The 18,470-nt window shown below is 39.5% G+C and overlaps 1 protein-coding gene across 1 annotated transcript in view; it reads left to right on the forward strand.

Annotated features, from left to right (window-relative positions):
• Positions 1-18,470, forward strand: part of SLC27A6 (solute carrier family 27 member 6) — a 73,531-nt gene that overhangs the window by 16,869 nt on the left and 38,192 nt on the right. The window contains exons 3-4 of the mRNA XM_040241765.1: positions 13,250-13,408; positions 14,712-14,836. Of these exons, the coding sequence (XP_040097699.1) occupies positions 13,250-13,408; positions 14,712-14,836 (284 nt within the window). The remainder of the gene's footprint in view (positions 1-13,249; positions 13,409-14,711; positions 14,837-18,470) is intronic.

Here is an 18,470-nt window from a genome sequence, read left to right on the forward strand (position 1 = left end):
TGGCGCTCAGCTTTCTTCACAGTCCAACTCTCACATCCATACATGACCACTGGAAAAACCATAGCCTTGACTAGATAGACCTTTGTTGACAAAGTAATGTCTCTGCTTTTCAATATGCTATCTAGGTTGGTCGTAACTTTTCTTCCAAGGATTAAGCATCTTTTAATTTCATGGCTGCAGTCACCATCTGCAGTGATTTTGGAGCCCCCCAAAATAAAGTCAGCCACTGTTTCCACTGTTTCCCCATCTATTTCCCATGAAGGGATGGGATCAGATGCCATGATCTTCATTTTCTGAATGTTGAGCTTTAGGCCAACTTTTTCACTCTCCTCTTTCACTTTCATCAAGAGGCTCTTTAGTTCTTCTTCACTTTCTGCCACAAGGGTGGTATCATCTGCATATCTGAGGTTATTGATATTTCTCCCAGCAGTCTTGATTCCAGCTTGTGTTTCTTCCAGTCCAGCATTTCTCATGATGTACTCTGCATATAAGTTAAATAAGCAGGGTGACAATATATAGCCTTGACGTACTCCTTTTCCTATTTGGAACCAGTCTGTTGTTCCATGTCCAGTTCTAACTGTTGCTTCCTGACCTGCATACAGGTTTCTCAAGAGGCAGGTCAGGTGGTCTGGTATTCCCATCTCTTTAAGAACTTTCCACAGTTGATTGTGATCCACACAGTCAAAGGCTTTGGCATAGTCAATAAAGCAGAAATAGATGTTTTTCTGGAACTCTCTTGCTTTTTCCATGATCCAGCAGATGTTGGCAATTTGATCTCTGGTTCCTCTGCCTTTTCTAAAACCAGCTTGAACATCTGGAAGTTCATGGTTCACGTTGTTGTTGTTAACTCTGTTTAAAAAACAGCTGTGATAAATGAACTGGGAAATGCTAATGTGTATCAAGTTGTCAACATAAAGATGACCTGACTTAACTTTGAAAGAGACAATAAAATTTTGGAAATTATATCTTTGAAAACTTCCAACAGAAGGTACTTGACAATTTGTCTTTACGCTGTTTTCTTATAAAAAGTGACTCTGGTCTTCAAAACAGTCTTTACCACTCTCCTCTCCCCACAACCCTCCTTACCCCAAAGAGAATAGTGTGGAGCAGACTATTAACAGCTCCTGTTCTTGAAGATTAAAACCAGTGTTTGATACATTTGCACAGCAGGCTGAAAGCAAAAGCACTATTAATTTTTTATTTGATATTTATTCATATTAAAGTTATAGAGTACAAAGATGAAAATGCTAATAGTTTTAGAAATATTGAGTTCCAGAAAAACATCTATTTCTGCTTTATTGACTATGCCAAAGTCTTTGACTGTGTGGATCACAATAAACTGTGGAAAATTCTGAAAGAGATGGGAATACCAGACCACCTAACCTGCCTCTTGAGAAACCTGTATGCAGATCAGGAAGCAACAGTTAGAACTGGACATGGAACAACAGACTGATTCCAAACAGGAAAAGGAGTACGTCAAGGCTGTGTATTGTCACCCTGCTTATTTAACTTCTATGCAGAGTACATCATGAGAAATGCTGGACTGGAAGAAACACAAGCTGGAATCAAGATTGCCAGGAGAAATATCAATCACCTCAGAGACAGATGACACCACCCGTATGGCAGAAAGTGAAGAGGAGCTAAAAAGCCTCTTGATGGAAGTGAAAGAGGAGAGCAAAAAAGTTGACTTAAAGCTCAACATTCAGAAAACGAAGATCATGGCATCCAGTCCCATCACTTCATGGGAAATAGATGGGGAAACAGTGGAAACGTGCCAGACTTTATTTTTGGGGGCTCCAAAATCACTGCAGATGGTGATTGCAGCCATGAAATTAAAAGACGCTTACTCCTTGGAAGAAAAGTTATGACCAACCTAGATAGTATATTCAAAAGCAGAGACATTACTTTGCCAACTAAGGTCCGTCTAGTCAAGGCTATCGTTTTTCCAGTGGTCATGTATGGATGTGAGAGTTGGACTGTGAAGAAGGCTAAGCGCCGAAGAATTGATGCTTTTGAAGTGTGGTGTTGGAGAAGACTCTTGAGAGCCCCTTGGACTGCAAGGAGATCCAGCCAGTCCATTCTGAAGGAGATCAACCCTGGGATTTCTTTGGAAGGAATGATGCTAAAGCTGAAACTCCAGTACTTTGCCCACCTGATGAGAAGAATTGACTCATTGGAAAAGACTCTGATGCTGGGAGGGACTGGGGGCAGGAGGAGAAGGGGATGACCGAGGATGATATGGCTGGATGGCATCACTGACTCGATGAACGTGAGTCTGAGTGAACTCCAGGAGATGGTGATGGACAGGGAGGCCCGGCGTGCTGCGATTCATGGGGTCGCAAAGCATCGGACACGACTGAGCGACTGAACTGAACTGAACCCTGCTTACCTATTGTGAACCAATTGCATTCGGTATTTTTCTTGTTGTTGTCATTCAGTCACTAAGTCATGTCCGACTCTGCAACCCCATGGACTGCAGCATGCCAGACTTCCCTGTCCTTTACCATCTTTCACAGTTTGCTCAAACTCATGTCCGTTGAATCAGTGATGCCATCCAACCATCCCATCCTCTATCACCCCTTCTCATCCTGCCTTCAGTCTTTCCCAGTATCAGAGTCTTTTCCAGTGAGTCGGTTCTTTGCATCAGGTAACCAAAGTATTGGAGCTTCAGCATCAGTCCTTGCAATGAATATTTGGGGTTGATTTCCTTTAGGATTGACTGATATGATATCCTTGCTGTCCAAGGGACTCTCAAGAGTTTTCACCAGCACAGATCTTTCTGTAATCATCTCTAAATATCTAAATAGCTTGAGAATTTTATTGGGTACTTAATAGGTGCCCCCCCCAAAAAATAGATACTGCTTGTCCACAATGGAAGATGAAAATTTTATCTTCTTTCTTTACCACTCTCTCCCTCCAACTCAGATTTTTTCCTCTAATACAGATACTTTCTCTCTCTGACATCACTCTATATATTGTTTCATCATAAATATTGGTTTGATTAGTTATCAATATCATAACTTAGTATTGATAGTTTGATAGTTATCAGTATCATAACTATTTCTAGCTGTCCTCTATAGTATAATAAAATTATATTTATTTTCTTTCATGTAAAACTCTCCCCAATCTGGAATTGATCATTTGTTTTTTCATTTGCTTGCTTAGTTTTCTCTATATCTATGACCAGTTTGTACCCATCCTTCTATCAAAAAGTAACTCACCTTTAGACATTGAAAAGCTTGTCTGTATTTTGTCAAGCCTATGTTCTTTTTGTTGTTGTTGTTCTATTTTGTTTTGATTGGGGTTGAGTTGCTTTAGTTCCTCTTTAGTTCTTTAGTGAAGAGGAACTAAAAAGTCTATTGATGAGGGTCAAGGAGGAGAGTGAAAAAGCTGGATTAAAACTAAATATTAAAAAACTAAAATCTTGGCATCCAGCCCCTTTCAGTTCAGTCACTCAGTCGTGTCTGACTCTTTGCGAATCACAGCATGCCAGGCCTCCCTGTCCATCACCATCTCCCGGAGTTCACCCAAACTCATGTGCATCAAGTCTGTGATGCCATCCAGCCATCTAATCCTCTGTCATCCCCTTCTCCTCCTGCCCCCAATCTCTCCCAGCATCAGGGTCTTTTCCAATGAGTCAGCTCTTCGCATGAGGTGGCCAAAGTATTGGAGTTTCAGCTTCAACCTCAGTCCTTCCAATGAACACCCAGGACTGGTCTCCTTCAGAATGGACTGGTTGGATCTCCTTGCAGTCCAAGGGACTCTCAAGAGTCTTCTCCAACACCACAGTTCAAAAGCATCAATTCTTCAGCACTCAGCTTTCTTCACAGTCCAACTCTCACATCCATAGCCTTGACTAGATGGACTTTTGTTGGCAAAGTAATGTCTCTGCTTTTTAATATGCTGCCTAGGTTGATCATAACTTTCCTTCCAAGGAGTAAGCATCTTTGGTCCCTTTACTTCATGGCAAATGGAAGGGGAAAAGGTGGAGGTAGTGACAGATTTCCTCTTCTTGGGCTCTAAAATTACTGAGGATGGTGACTGCAGCCATGAAATTAAAAGAAACTTGCTCCTTGGCAGGAACCTGTGACAAACCTAGACAATGTGTTGAAGCAGACATTACTCTGCTGACAAAGGTTCATGTAGTCAAGGCTGTGGTCTTCTCATTGGTCACGTATGGTTGTGAGAGCTGGACCGTAAAGGAGGCAGAATGCCAGAGAATTGATGCCTTAGAACTGTGGTGCTGGAGAAGACTCCTGAGAGTCCCCTGAACAGCAAGAAGATCAAACCCATCAATCTTAGAGGAAATCAACCCTGAATATTCATTGGAAGGACAGATGCTGAAGCTGAAGCTCCAGTATTTTGGTCTTCTGATGCAAACAGCCAACTCATTGGAAAAATCCCTGATGTTGGGAAAGACTGAGGGCAGAAGGAGAAGAAGCATCAGAGGATAAGATGACTGGATGGCATCACCCATGCAATGTGCATGAACTTGGGCAAACTCTGGGAGATGATGAAGGACAGGGAGGCCTGGCATGCTGCAGTCCATGGGGCTGCAGAGTCTGACACAACTGAGCAACTGAACAACAAAAACAACATAGTTGCTTTACATTGTTGTGTTAGTTTCTGTTACACAGTGAAGTGAATCAGCTGGATGTATACATATATGCCCTCATTTTTGGGTTTCCTTCCCATTAGGTCACCACAGAGCATTCAGTAGAGTTCTCTGGGCTATACAGCAGGTTCTCATTAGTGTTCTGTTTCATACATATTAGTGTATATATGCCAATTCTTGATCACATCTTTCCCAAAGCTTTCCTCCCTATGATTTCAATCTTGACGTGTCCTGGGTTCATTTCTCACCATCACCCTGAGAATTCCCTTCAGACCTTCTTTCCGATCCCCTGATTCTTAGATTCTAAATTTATTTCCTTTGTTTACTTTTCATTATATCACTGCACTTTTTTTTAGCAGCTGCTTGTTAGTAGGTAAGTTGAAGTTCTCACATGCCTGAATGTCTTTTTTTTTTTCTACCCTTACACTTGTATAGAATTCTAGGTAAGAAATGATACTGGTGCAGGGATTTGAAGGCATTGCTTTTTTATCTTCTGTTTTCCAGTATAAATATTGAGAAGTCTTTTTTTTTCCTGCTTTCATATCCTTTACATCAACCTGGTGGTGTTTTTCTTTCTTTTGGTGGGGGCAGGGGTGGTGGGTGGCAAGGGGGAGGAATTTTTAGAATTTCATGAGCCTTCAGTATTCTATGATTTCAAGATTATTTGTACTGGGACTAGTCTTACTTATCCATTTTGCTGGTAAATTTGTCAGCCTTTTAAATCTAGAAACTCATGTCTTGCAATTCTAGGTACTTGAAAATTTTTTTAAAGATGACTGCATATTCTTTTCTTTATTTCTATTTTTTTTTTCTGCCCATTCTCTCCTTCTATTATTTTGTTTGTTTGTTCATTCTTTTATCTTTGGATCTCTAACTTTTTAAAGCTTGGCCTCCTTAAACTGTTATTAATTTTCTAACCTCTTCTATCCTATTTTCCTTCTCTTACCTTTTGGTTTATTTTTTGAGAGATTTATATTTTAGCTCTGTGTTCTCTGAGTATTTCTCATTTTGTAGCATGTTATTTTTGTATTATTGATACTTCATTGTCTCATACCTCTCAGAATATTAATATTTTTTAAAAAATTTCTCCTCTCTACCTTGTCTCTATTTTCTCTAATGTCCTTTTACCTTTTATTTTACAGTGGCCTCTGTTCTTTACTCTAGAGGATCTCCTCAAATATCGGTTGACCTTTGGCTGCTCATGTTTAAAGTTTAGCCACCAAAACATACCTACCACAGCAAATAAAATCCTAACTAGAAGCTCTGTGTGACTGAGCGGGACTGTGAGCTGGTTAGTTTCAGTGTCCAGGACATTTTGTTGGCAGAGTCATGACTATCAGTTTTACTTCTAGGTGCTTTAGATTCCTCAGACCAGAATCTTGAAGGGAAAACTAGTAAACTGTAAAAAAGGAGCGGGAGGAGGATGCCCACTTTCTCTTATTCCCACGATATGTTCAGTCTCTCTCCTTCCTGATGTTTCCAGAGGCTCATCTTTTTCCAGAGAATACATATCAGATCTTTACCAGTGTGGGGGGAAGCAATGTGATGCTGTAATTTCATTTTATTTTTTACATTTTAAAATGTCAAAGCATTTATTGACATTCTTTCAAATTTGGATTGTGAATGATCCTATACAGGAAAAGTTATACAAATATCATCTCTCTTTAGCTTAATGTTCTGAGCAACTTGGGGTCTTATAGAGAGCAAAGCAACATACAGAATTGGGCATACAGTAGATGTCATGCTTTATAAATACAAAACTGTCAAAAAATGTAGCAAAATCACATTTGCTACAGACTAGGGTCCTTGGACTCTTTAATCAATAGAAAATGGAAAGGGATCAGATGAGGAATTCAGGCAAGGCTTGATTGGGACTCATGCCGCAGCACAGAGAAGTAAAAACAAGTAACAAGTGCTCTTGCTGGCTCCCTAACTAGGGAGGGCAGGCTGGTTCCTAAAATGGGGTGAGGGTAGGGGTGGATTGGTGGGTGGGGCTGCAGGGGTGGCTTAAGTGGTCTGCCCACCCCTTTGGAGGGGCTAGTTACAGACATCATGTACAGTAACCTCCTTTTGCTCCTGGCACCTCAGAAATGACAGTTGACTTGTGCCCCTTTTGAATGTTTTTCATAATTGCCTGAACTGTACATGCATGCAGTTATTTTTAGTCCCTTATAGTTTCTTCTATTCTGTCACTTGAGGTGCAGGCAGCCCAAGTAAAGGATCACAGGCCCCAGATCCCAGCCTGTCTCACATTGAGCCTCATTAAAGACTGAATTGATGTTTTTTATTAAAAGCATCTCTCTCTCTCTCTCTTCCTTGATCTCTCTCTCTCTAAACTGATGTTTTGCAGCTCGAAACCCACAGCTGGATTAAGTGATAATAGTTGTAATGATCGTGAGAATTTATATTAGTGTTGCCTACTATCATAAAAATCAGACAGATTTTCTCAAACAAAAAATCTTATAATGTTGATAATGAAGTAAGTGTTGATGCAAGTTAGGAAGTGATGTAAAGAAGTGAGACTTAGAAAAGTTAAAAATGAGGGAGCAGTGTCTGCTCACAGGCCCTTTCAAGCAGGTTGTATGGGAGCCCTTTGGATGACATCAAACCTTTCCTAATCATTTTACTACTGTGAAGCTCACCAAAATATTATATCCATCGACCTAGGGACAAACTTAGAATGTCTCTGAGTAAGGAAAGGACTGAGGTCAATTTTTATACCATTCATGTGTCTTTGACCTGGGAGATTCTGTGAGATCTTGATGAACAAGAGAGGCTCCCCTTATTTATGACCGATGGAATTGCTTCTTAAACAGAACTCCCATTTAGCTCCCTCTTTATATTTCCATATTGATACTCCACTCTGGGAGGTATCTAGTCTCCAAGTTTCTGAGCCTTGCTAGGATTTTGTGGGAGCAAATCAGCTTTCTTCAAGGCTCATCTTCTTGGGTCTGCTGTGTCAGCTGTCCACCTGCCTTTCTAAAATCAGGTTGCTGTCACCTCCAATTCCATTCTTTTTTTGACTTGAGGGCCTATGTATGTGTTCAGTCTGCCAGTATCTACTTCTGAGGTGGCTCGTTGAGTTTCGTTAGGTGCCTCAAGATCTCGATGAAAGGCTTTTTAACCCTGGAAACAGCAGCCTTGTGGTCAGCCACTCCTGCAAGCAGTGGAAGGAGAAAAAAGATGGAACTGCCTTCCAGGCTGCACTGGGACCAGTTGCAATAACCATTAAGTTTATTTCCTTTTGTCTTGCCTGCTTAATGTTAGGAATTCTTTCCCATTTCCAAAATCATTCCCAGATTCCCCAGATTTTTTCATCCCTACCCATAAATTGGCTTTCTCTTAATAGCATCTCTTCTTCCTTCTTCCTGCTAATCACCAATTCACTGCACAGAGCCTCACTCCCACCTTTATACCAGGACCTCATCACAGTGGTCCCCCCACATCTGTGGATGTGTAAAGAGTTTTAATGCTAGGGATCCACAGAAGGTTAGAAAAGCAGAGGATTTCAGAGACCACCTAAGGTAACATTTTCCCAAGCTTGTGCCACACATATCCCTTCATGTCTACAAAGAAAAAAAAACTTAAAGAGGTGCTTTATGACCACGGGAGTTTGAGAAACATCATTGAAAAAAACAGCAACATTTTTGCGCAGTTGGGCCCCTCAAAGGCTTTAGTATGTTAATAAACCAACTCTTTCAAGAGAGACTCTAAGTTGCAGTTTTAACAAGCTTCATTTATTCTGTTGGTTCTTTTTTTAAAACTTTAAGCTGCATGAACCTTTGATCATTTTCATTGTTAGATAAGCTCCTGTTGTCTCCTTTATCAAAACATCTGAGTACCTTAAATAATTTATAATAACTTTTATAATAAGTTAATGGGATCATTATTCACTTAAAACTAACCAAATAAAGAACCAAAACATGAGTAATTTGTTTGTTACTAAAGTGCATTACAGGAGTGACATAACCACACAGGTGAAGAATAACTAGATAAAGCATCCTTATTTTTTGACACACCTCCAACTGAAAAATTATTTTTAAAGCTGGGCTGCCATGAGATCAGGAACAATATGGAAAGTAGGGAATATGGTAACTGAAGAACAGCATGTAGGAACTTCTCAGAGGCAGAAAATGCATAAATATTAGATTCTCTGGATGAAGACGAGAAAAGCAATCACAATATCAGGAATCAAGGATGCTAGTCTCACTCAAAATCTTTATAATGGCTTTGACAAGAAATCTTGGAGGGATCCTCTATCCATGTGGAGGGCAAGAAACTCTTTCAGGCTGTGAGATGCCTAGCTATCAGAAAGAGCCACAGAAATTTCTTTTGAAAAAACTTAATAAATGAATTTTAGTTAGGATTGTAGGCAAGACCATGCCAATTTTGTGTCTGAGGTCAAGTCTCTTCCAGTTGATGAAAGTCAAAGCAGCTGCAGCAACAAAGCAGATATGAAGCTCACTCTGGAAGAGTGTCCGGAAGTCACTGTAGACTGGTGTTTGCAGTCACATGTATGCTCTCACTAAAAATCCCACAACAACTTTAGTTTTATTTAGTAAATAGGTTGAACAAGAGAAAACACTGTGTATTTGGGGCATTTTTATAGCAAATATGGCTCTTTGAAGCTTCCTAGAGAAAAGAAATGCAAAAAAGCAAAATGGCTGTCTGGGGAGGCCTTACAAAATAGCTGTAAAAAGAAGAGATGTGAAAAGCAGAGGAGAAAAGGAAAGATATAAGCATCTGAATGCACAGTTCCAAAGAATAGCAAGGAGAGATAAGAAAGCCTTCCTCAGTGATCAATACAAAGAAATAGAGGAAAACAACAGAATGGGAAAGACTAGAGGTCTCTTCAAGAAAACCAGAGATACCAAGAGAACATTTCATGCAAAGATGGGCTCAATAAAGGACAGAAATGGTATGGACCTAACAGAAGCAGAAGATATTAAGAAGAGGTGGCAAGAATACACAGAGTTCAGTTCAGTTCAGTCGCTCAGTTCTGTACAACTCTTTGCGACCCCATGAATCGCAGCACGCCAGGCCTCCCCGTCCATCACCAACTCCCAGAGTTTACTCAAACTCAAGTCCATCGAGTCGGTGATGCCATCCAGCCATCTCATCCTCTGTCGTCCCCTTCTCCTCCTGCCCCCAATCCCTCCCAGCATCAGAGTCTTTTCCAATGAATAAGCTCTTCACATGAGGTGGCCAAAGTACTAGAGTTTCAGCCTCAGCATCATTCCTTCCAAAGAAATCCCAGGGTTGATCTCCTTCAGAATGGACTGGTTGGATCTCCTTGCAGTCTAAGGGACTCTCAAGAGTCTTCTCCAAAACCACAGTTCAAAAGCATCAATTCTTCGGCGCTCAGCTTTCTTCACAATCCAACTCTCACATCCATACATGACCACAGGAAAAACCATAGCCTTGACTAGATGGACCTTTGTTGGCAGAGTAATGTCTCTGCTTTTGAATATACAATCTAGGTTGGTCATAACTTTTCTTCCAAGGGGTAAGTGTCTTTTAATTTCACGGCTGCAGTCACCATCTGCAGTGATTTTGGAGCCTAAAAAAATAAAGTCTGACACTGTTTCCACTGTTTCCCCATCTATTTCCTAAGAAGTGATGGGACCAGATGCCATGATCTTCGTTTTCTGAATGTTGAGCTTTAGGCCAACTTTTTCACTCTCCTCTTTCACTTTCATCAAGAGGCTTTTTAGTTCTTCTTCACTTTCTGCCATAAGGGTGGTGTCATCTGCATATCTGAGGTTATTGATATTTTTCCCGGCAATCTTGATTCCAGCTTGTGCTTCTTCCAGCCCAGCATTTCTCATGATGTACTCTGCATATAAGTTAAATAAGCAAGGTGACAATATACAGCCTTGACGTAGTCCTTTTCCTATTTGGAACCAGTCTGTTGTTCCATGTCCAGTTCTAACTGTTACTTCCTGACCTGCATACAGATTTCTCAAGAGGCAGGTTAGGTGGTCTGGTATTCCCATCTCTTGAAGAATTTTCCACAGTTGATTGTGATCCACACAGTCAAAGGCTTTGGCATAGTCAATAAAGCAGAAATAGATGTTTTTCTGGAACTCTCTTGCTTTTTCCATGATCCAGCGGATGTTGGCAATTTGATCTCTGGTTCCTCTGCCTTTTCTAAAACCAGCTTGAACATCTGGAAGTTCACGGTTCACGTATTGCTGAAGCCTGGCTTGGAGAATTTTGAGCATTACTTCACTAGCATGTGAGATGAGTGCAATTGTGTGGTAGTTTGAGCATTCTTTGGCATTGCCTTTCTTTGGAATTGGAATGAAAACTGACCTTTTCCAGTCCTGTGGCCACTTCTGAGTTTTCCGAATTTGCTGGCATATTGAGTGCAGCCCTTTCACAACATTATCTTTCAGGATTTGAAACAACTCAGCTGGAATTCCATCACCTCCACTAGCTTTGTTCATAGCGATGCTTTCCAAGGCCCACTGGACTTCACATTCCAGGATATCTGGCTCTAGATTAGTGATCACACCATCATGATTATCTGTGTTGTGAAGATTTTGTTTGTACGGTTCTTCTGTGTATTCTTGCCACCTCTTCTTAATAACTTCTGTTTCTGTTAGGTCCAGACCATTTCTCTCCTTTATCGAGCCCATCTTTGCATGAAGTGTTCCCTTGGTATCTCTAATTTTCTTGAGAGATCTCTAGTCTTTCCCATTCTGTTCTTTCCCCCTATTTCTTTGCATTGATCACTGCAGAAGGCTTTCTTATCTCTTTCTGCTATTCTCTGGAACTCTGCATTCAGCTGCTTATATCTTTCCTTTTCTCCTTTGCTTTTCGCCTCTCTTCTTTTCACAACACAGAAGAACTATACAAAAAAAATCTTTACAACCCAGATAATCATGATGGTGTGATCACTCACCTAGAGTCAGACATCCTGGAATGTGAAGTCAAGTGGGCTTAGAAAGCATCACTATGAACAAAGCTAGTGGGGGTGATGGAATTCCAGTTGAGCCATTTCAAATCCTGAAAGATGATGCTGTGAAAGTGCTGCACTCAATAAGCCAGCAAATCTGGAAAACTCTGCAGTGGCCACAGGACTGGACAAGTTTTCATTCCAATCCCAAAGAAAGGCAATGCCAAAGAAGGCTCAAACTACTGCACAATTGCACTCATCTCACACGCGAGTAAAGTAATGCTCAAAATTCTCCAAGCCAGGCTTCAGCAATACATGATCCATGAACTTCCAGAGGTTCAAGCTTGTTTTAGAAAAGGCAGAGGAACCAGAGATCAAATTGCCAACATCTGCTGGATCATGGAAAAAGCAAGAGAGTTCCAGAAAAACATCTATTTCTGCTTTATTGACTATGCCAAAGCCTTTGACTGTGTGGATCACAATAAACTGTGGAAGATTCTGAAAGCAATGTGACTACCAGACCACCTGACTTGCCTCTTGAGAAATCTGTATGCAGATCAGGAAGCAACAGTTAGAACTGGACATGGAACAACAGACTGGTTCCAAATAGGAGAAGGACTACGTCAAGGCTGTATATTGTCACCCTGCTTATTTAACTTATATGCAGAGTACATCATGAGAAACGCTGGACTGGAAGAAGCACAAGCTGGAATCAAAATTGCCGGGAGAAATGTCAATAACCTCAGATATGCAGATGACACCACCCTTATGGCAGAAAGTGAAGAGGAGCTAAAAAGCCTCTTGTTGAAAGTGTAAGAGGAGAATGAAAAAGTTGGCTTAAAACTCAACATTCAGAAAATGAAGATCATGGCATCTGATCCCATCCCTTCATGGGAAATAGATGGGGAAACAGTGGAAACAGTGTCAGACTTTATTTTGGGGGGCTCCAAAATCACTGCAGATGGTAACTGCAGCCATGAAATTAAAAGATGCTTACTCCTTGGAAGGAAAATTATGACCAACCTAGATAGCACATTGAAAAGCAGAGACATTACTTTGCCAACCAAGGTCCGTCTAGTCAAGGCTATGGTTTTTCCAGTGGTCATGTATGGATGTGAGAGTTGGACTGTGAAGAAGGCTGAGTGCCAAAGAATTGGTGCTTTTGAACTGTGGTGTTGGAGAAGACTCTTGAGAGTCCCTTGGACTGCAAGGAGATCCAACCAGTCCATTCTAAAGGAGATCAGCCGTGGATGTTCTTTGGAAGTACTGATGCTAAAGCTGAAACTCCAGTACTTTGGCCACCTCATGTGAAGAGTTGACTCTTTGGAAAAGACCCTGCAGCTGGGAGGGATTGGGGGCAGGAGGAGAAGGGGACAACAGAGGATGAGATGGTTGGATGGCATCACCGACTCGATGGACATGAGTTTGAGTGAATTCCGGGAGTTGGTGATTGACAGGGAGGCCTGGTGTGCTGCGATTCATGGGGTCACAACGAGTCAGACTCAACTGAGTGACTGAACTGAACTGAGATTTCAAAGTCTTATATAATTTTATAGTTTTAATCCTCTGGGTTGATCCAAGGTTCTAGAGATTAACTAAAGTCATAGCTGGCGTTTGTATGGCCCCTTTTACCAAACATATAGACTATTTTGATGTCTTTTTGTCTCAGTTGCTGTTGTAGTTGATATCAACACAGTAACTTTTCTGTTACATTTCTTTTTCCTTTTTTCTAGGTCTACCAAAAGCAGCTATGATTTGTCATCTTGTAGCTATAAAGAGTTCTAGTGGATTACGGGCTTTTGGTTGTACTTCTGATGACATCATTTATATGACTCTTCCTCTGTATCATAGTGCAGCATCTCTTCTCGGAATTGGTGGATGTATTGAATTAGGTACGCTTTTATTGTGTGTTTGAATAAGTTTTCACAATGTCTAATTAGAACTTGTCTTCATTAAAGTTTGAAATGCTATCAGTAGAATTCAGAGTAATTGTGTACATGTTATACAACTATAAAATGTTTACTAAAAGGACATAGCTTCATCACCCATTGGAAAGAGCAGTGCTGTGGGAATTTAGCCTTGTGGTTGGAACTGGATGTTGACAGGATTTCCTTCTCCATGTGATCACTCACTGTTTAGTGGCCAAGCTCTGCCTCCTTAAGTGGAGGTAGGAGCTTTCCCAATCAGAAGCCTAGTATTTCTTAAGTCTTAGCTTTGGAAGTCACATGGATCATTTTATCTGCATTTTGCTGATCAAAGCAAATGACAAGCCAGCTCAGAATCAAGATTTGATGGTTGGGGAAATAGACCCCACTTCTTGAAAGAAGGGGTGAGGGTGTCAAATTCACATTGTAAAGGTAAGTGCAGAGGAGGAGTTATTGAGGCTATCTTTGCAAACATTGTACTCCAGATACCCAAGACGTTATTTGGTGGAACTGACAACTCAGTAGATTCCATTGATAATCATGCTGAGATTATGTGTCTGTTACTAGCTCACTCAGAAATAATATTAAGAGATCATTCACCATGATTTATATATATATATATATATATATATATATATATATAAAATACTATAAAGTAATTTTGTAGAATGGTATGTTTAGAATGTGATAAATGTCCACAGTAAATAAAGATGAAGGTCGAGACATTAGCATTTTCCTTGGAACATATTCATATGACTTAAAATTGTTATTAAAATTAGGTTGTTAAAATTAGGCTCTGCAGTCATCAATGAACCTTTTTGTTGGTGTTTTCTTACTAATTCTGCCTTGCTAACTCAACCTCAAAATATATGAGGCTGCTTTAAAATTTTTAAAGATAAATACTATGTATATATACGAGGTCAAAAGTAAGTGAATATTCTTGGTCTCTATGAAGAAGGATGACCCTTATCTATATTCATTCTCTACTACTTATAACTGTCCTGTTTATTTTGACTGCTTCTTTCATCCCATGTATTGTAAGAAGCGTATCTACAGTCAAATATAGAATTACAGCATGAATATTTTTTAACGATTTATTGGACTGTAAGATTAATGTTTTAAAATGAGCTTGACATAAATGGCCGCTGATAGATTATAAAAGCCTTGAAAGTGAGCAAAACTCTTCTGGACAGAGCAACATCATTTGTGTTTTATGTTAATTCTGCCCTTGAATTTTTTCCTTTGTGCTTTTTTATGCCTTTTCTCATAGGTGCCACTTGTGTGTTAAGGAAGAAATTCTCAGCAAGCCAGTTTTGGAATGACTGCAGAAAGTATAATGTGACTGTGTTTCAGTACATTGGAGAACTTTGTCGCTACCTTTGCAAACAACCTAAGGTAAGAGTAATCTTTGCCAGAGAGAAAAAGTAATTTCAGAAAGAAAAGGTATTGAGAGATAATTTTTGTTTGCTTATACTCCATTTTTTTCCAGAACATAGTTTAACTGACTTACAAGGATATATGCAAAACCCCAAAATAAAATAAATATGAAACAATCAAAGAAAATAAAGAGAGAGCTATTTAGGAATGTACTAATGTGGTTTTTTTTGAGGCAAGGGAAGAGAGACTCACAATCCAGTCTACTTCGTGCTTATACGGATTAAAATTTCTATAAACAACAAAAAAATTCCTGTAAACATAGCATGCATCTGATTATGAAATTACTTTCTGTTTACAGAGAGCAGTTATTCCAAGGGTTGAATTAGATCATCTTTTAACATGTTGGTCTTAAAAAAAAAAAAACACAAAAACTAATGACACTGATTATACTTGTTTTTCTTTTTTTTTTTTCTTTTGAACAAGTGATTACATTAGAATATTTTTTTGTTTGGTTTTGCTGTAGACTTAAAAAGAAATGTTGCTTTGCACTTTGCACTTATCTTCCAGCTAAGGTGGTCATTTTCACGACCTTTTGATAAATCACCCCTTCTGAAAACAGACAGGTAGGGACAGTTGCGTAAGCCTGAAGGCTGTCTTTATATTAGTTGGTTTGCTTTTTTGCCTTTAGGACTAATCGTCCTTTTCCTGGTCTCATTTGTATTTCAAGATTCTTATTTTTTAACTATCTGATGGTCTAAACATACTTGAGGCTACAAAGAAGGGACTCTGTCTGTAATCAAATCTACACCAGCCCCCTGAAGGGTGCTAATAGAGGATGCCTCCCTATGCAAGGTGGAGCAGCAGAGCCTGACTGATGACCTGCCCTTGACCTTTGAGAGAAACACGTTTTCTAAGACATCTCTCACTCATTACCTTTTCCCGTCTTCACCCTGGCTTAAGACATGGATGGTGGACTGGAATGCCTTCTCTGGCAGCTAAAATATGGACATGCAATCCTTCCTTACCCACAACACAGCTGAGGCTAGACTGGAGGCATTTAATTAAGACTGTATTAAAGATATGGAATTACACAGGAGAGATAACACAGAGAAGAATCTGAAACTGGAGAATCTTATTTACAAAATGCTTGTCACTTTAAGCTTGGAGTTTACCATCAGGAGATCTCTCATCTGACTCCTGACTTGCCTCCTGTGGGAGAGGCCATCCTACCCTTTTGTTTGGTCAAGAGTGCAAATAACCAAATCCATAGGGGTCCAAATCCCTATGGATTCCCCACGTTCATAGCTTAGACAAGGAGTCTCATAAAAGTGTTTCAGCTTTTTGACTTTTATTCTTCTCTAGGAGAGTTTGCCAATATCAGAATTGTAGTCTTACCTGAAGATTCCCAGTAGAATAATTATAGGGGTACAGACTGATTTATTTCTTCTTACAGATTTTATTATATTTTTTGATGAGGTGATACCTGAACTATTTGAGGAATTAAATGCCCTCTAGTAAAATGAAAGGCTTTTTCAGTGCAGGTAGTCTAACAAACTTCTTCATAGCCTTTCTAGACCATGGCCCCAGCCATTCCTAGTTCCTCTCATCCTTTATTAGCAACATGAACTTTTGCAAGATCATTTACTCTGTAAGTCATTATTAAATGGTTGGATACACTCATTAATTTTTTCCTATAAGTTTTACCATCTTAAATGATGCTATATTTAGTGTCTTCATGGAATACAGTCAACGTAGGGCCTCAGAAGTGAAGGTAGTCAAAGAACATGGACGTTTCGGTGAGTTTTATGGCATGTTTCCAGATTGCTGTTCAGAGTGATAGATGTGATTTAGAATCTCATTGACAATTTGGAGTATGCCCACTGCACAGTCTCTTTATTGATACTGAGTGGTATTAAAAATAACGGTCTTCCAGTGTCCTTCACAGAAAACTAGACACTAGTTGTTTTTGTCATTGTTGTTAGTAACGCTTACATTTTATTAAGTGGGTAGCGCTTAAAATACGTTATGCTTTGTAAGTTTCTTCAGAATGTAGGATGGAGAACAGGGAGAAAAGACCAGTGTCTCTGGCTCACTCTTTCAGATATAGTGGATGAAACCCAACTTGCTTGGGCTTTGTAGTAATATTGTTTGAAAGAAGAATATTGTTTCTTTTTTAAAAAAAATGAGGAAAAGAGTTCTAATTTTATTTCTAATTTTATAAACTAGAAGTTAACATATTTTTAATTTCTTTGTTAAGATGACTGTCAAGGTGGGTTAGTTTTTAAATTGTAGTTCTCGTTTAAAATACCTCTTTTACTTATTTATCTCTTTGGCACATGTTTTATCTTATTCATGTGAGCTCCTGTTTCATATAATAAATTAATTAACAGTTTGTCATATTTGCTCTAAGCCTTTTTTCAAGATGTTTTCCTTTGATGTTTTTAAGTGAGGTGAAATATTCTTTTCTCTTCTCTAAACTTGTACTGCGCTGATTTGGGAGAAATACTGTAGCTGAAGAAAATTTGAGAGAACTGAATTGAGAGCAGAACTCCTGGTTGCTTTTAGTTAATTAAGTATTTTAATTCTTAAAGTTCTTTGAGGACAGACATGTGTTTGTGAAATAATCTCTAAGCATTTACCTAAAGACAAGTTGATGAGGAGAGAGGGAGATAAACATATTTGCCAAAAGGAAAACGTAATACGTAGTGATTTTTTTTGAACAGAGATACTTTGTATTACCTAATCTTCTTTGTTGATTTCTCACAGATAGAGTACAAACAGTTCCTGGCATTAAAGATTGGGAAAAGAAGAAAGTCATTTTGTTATGACATCTTATCCCTTCAAGGGGATCTTGTTCTCTTGCTGTCCAATGTTCATTCCTTTCAGTGAACTTCCCCTGAAAGGATGTGGCAGTGTGTGCTGTGCAGCCAACATAGCAGTGGGTTCACGTAGGGCCACAGAGTTAACAAGTGATGCAGTCCACACACCCTCGAAGAAAGTAAATTGCATGTCCCATGAGACGTGGTTTTAAGCCCCAAAGATATTTAATAGACATATTTAAAAGAAAGCAAAACCACATATTTTCTATATCTAGAGCTGTTGTCCATCTCAGGGTAAGTAATATATTCTGGACATTTACCTGAAGGCAGAAGCCACAGTCTGAGTTGAGATGTTTGTATGTAGTTGCATAAAAACCTCCTGGAGTTGACTGTCCCTAGCTGGAAGCACTTATCCACCCCCCAACTCAACCCCATCATTTTTCTCTTTTTAAAAACTTCAGTTACAAAATTTCCTTTGGCATAAACATTTGGATGTGCCTCAAACTTCTGGCAGAAGCAATGTCCTTAAAGAAAATCTAAAAAAAAAATATCTGAGGTAGTCGCTCCTCTTAGTCATAGAGTGTTAGGGGAATTATTCCCCGTCTTCCAATCTTACATACTTTCTACATTACTGAAGGCCATCATACATTATATCATAGATCTAGCTGTATATTTTCTTAATATTAGGGCTTCTCAGGTGGCACAGTTTAAAGAATCTGCCTGCCAGTGCAAGAGACACAAGAGACACTCAGGTTCAATCCCTGGGTCAGGAAGATCCCTTGGAGGAGGAAATGGCAACCCACTCCAGTATTACAAAAGTGATTACAGGTAAT

The sequence above is a fragment of the Oryx dammah genome, unplaced genomic scaffold (assembly GCF_014754425.2).
Source record: "Oryx dammah isolate SB20612 unplaced genomic scaffold, SCBI_Odam_1.1 HiC_scaffold_5, whole genome shotgun sequence".
NCBI classification, from domain to species: domain Eukaryota; kingdom Metazoa; phylum Chordata; class Mammalia; order Artiodactyla; family Bovidae; genus Oryx; species Oryx dammah.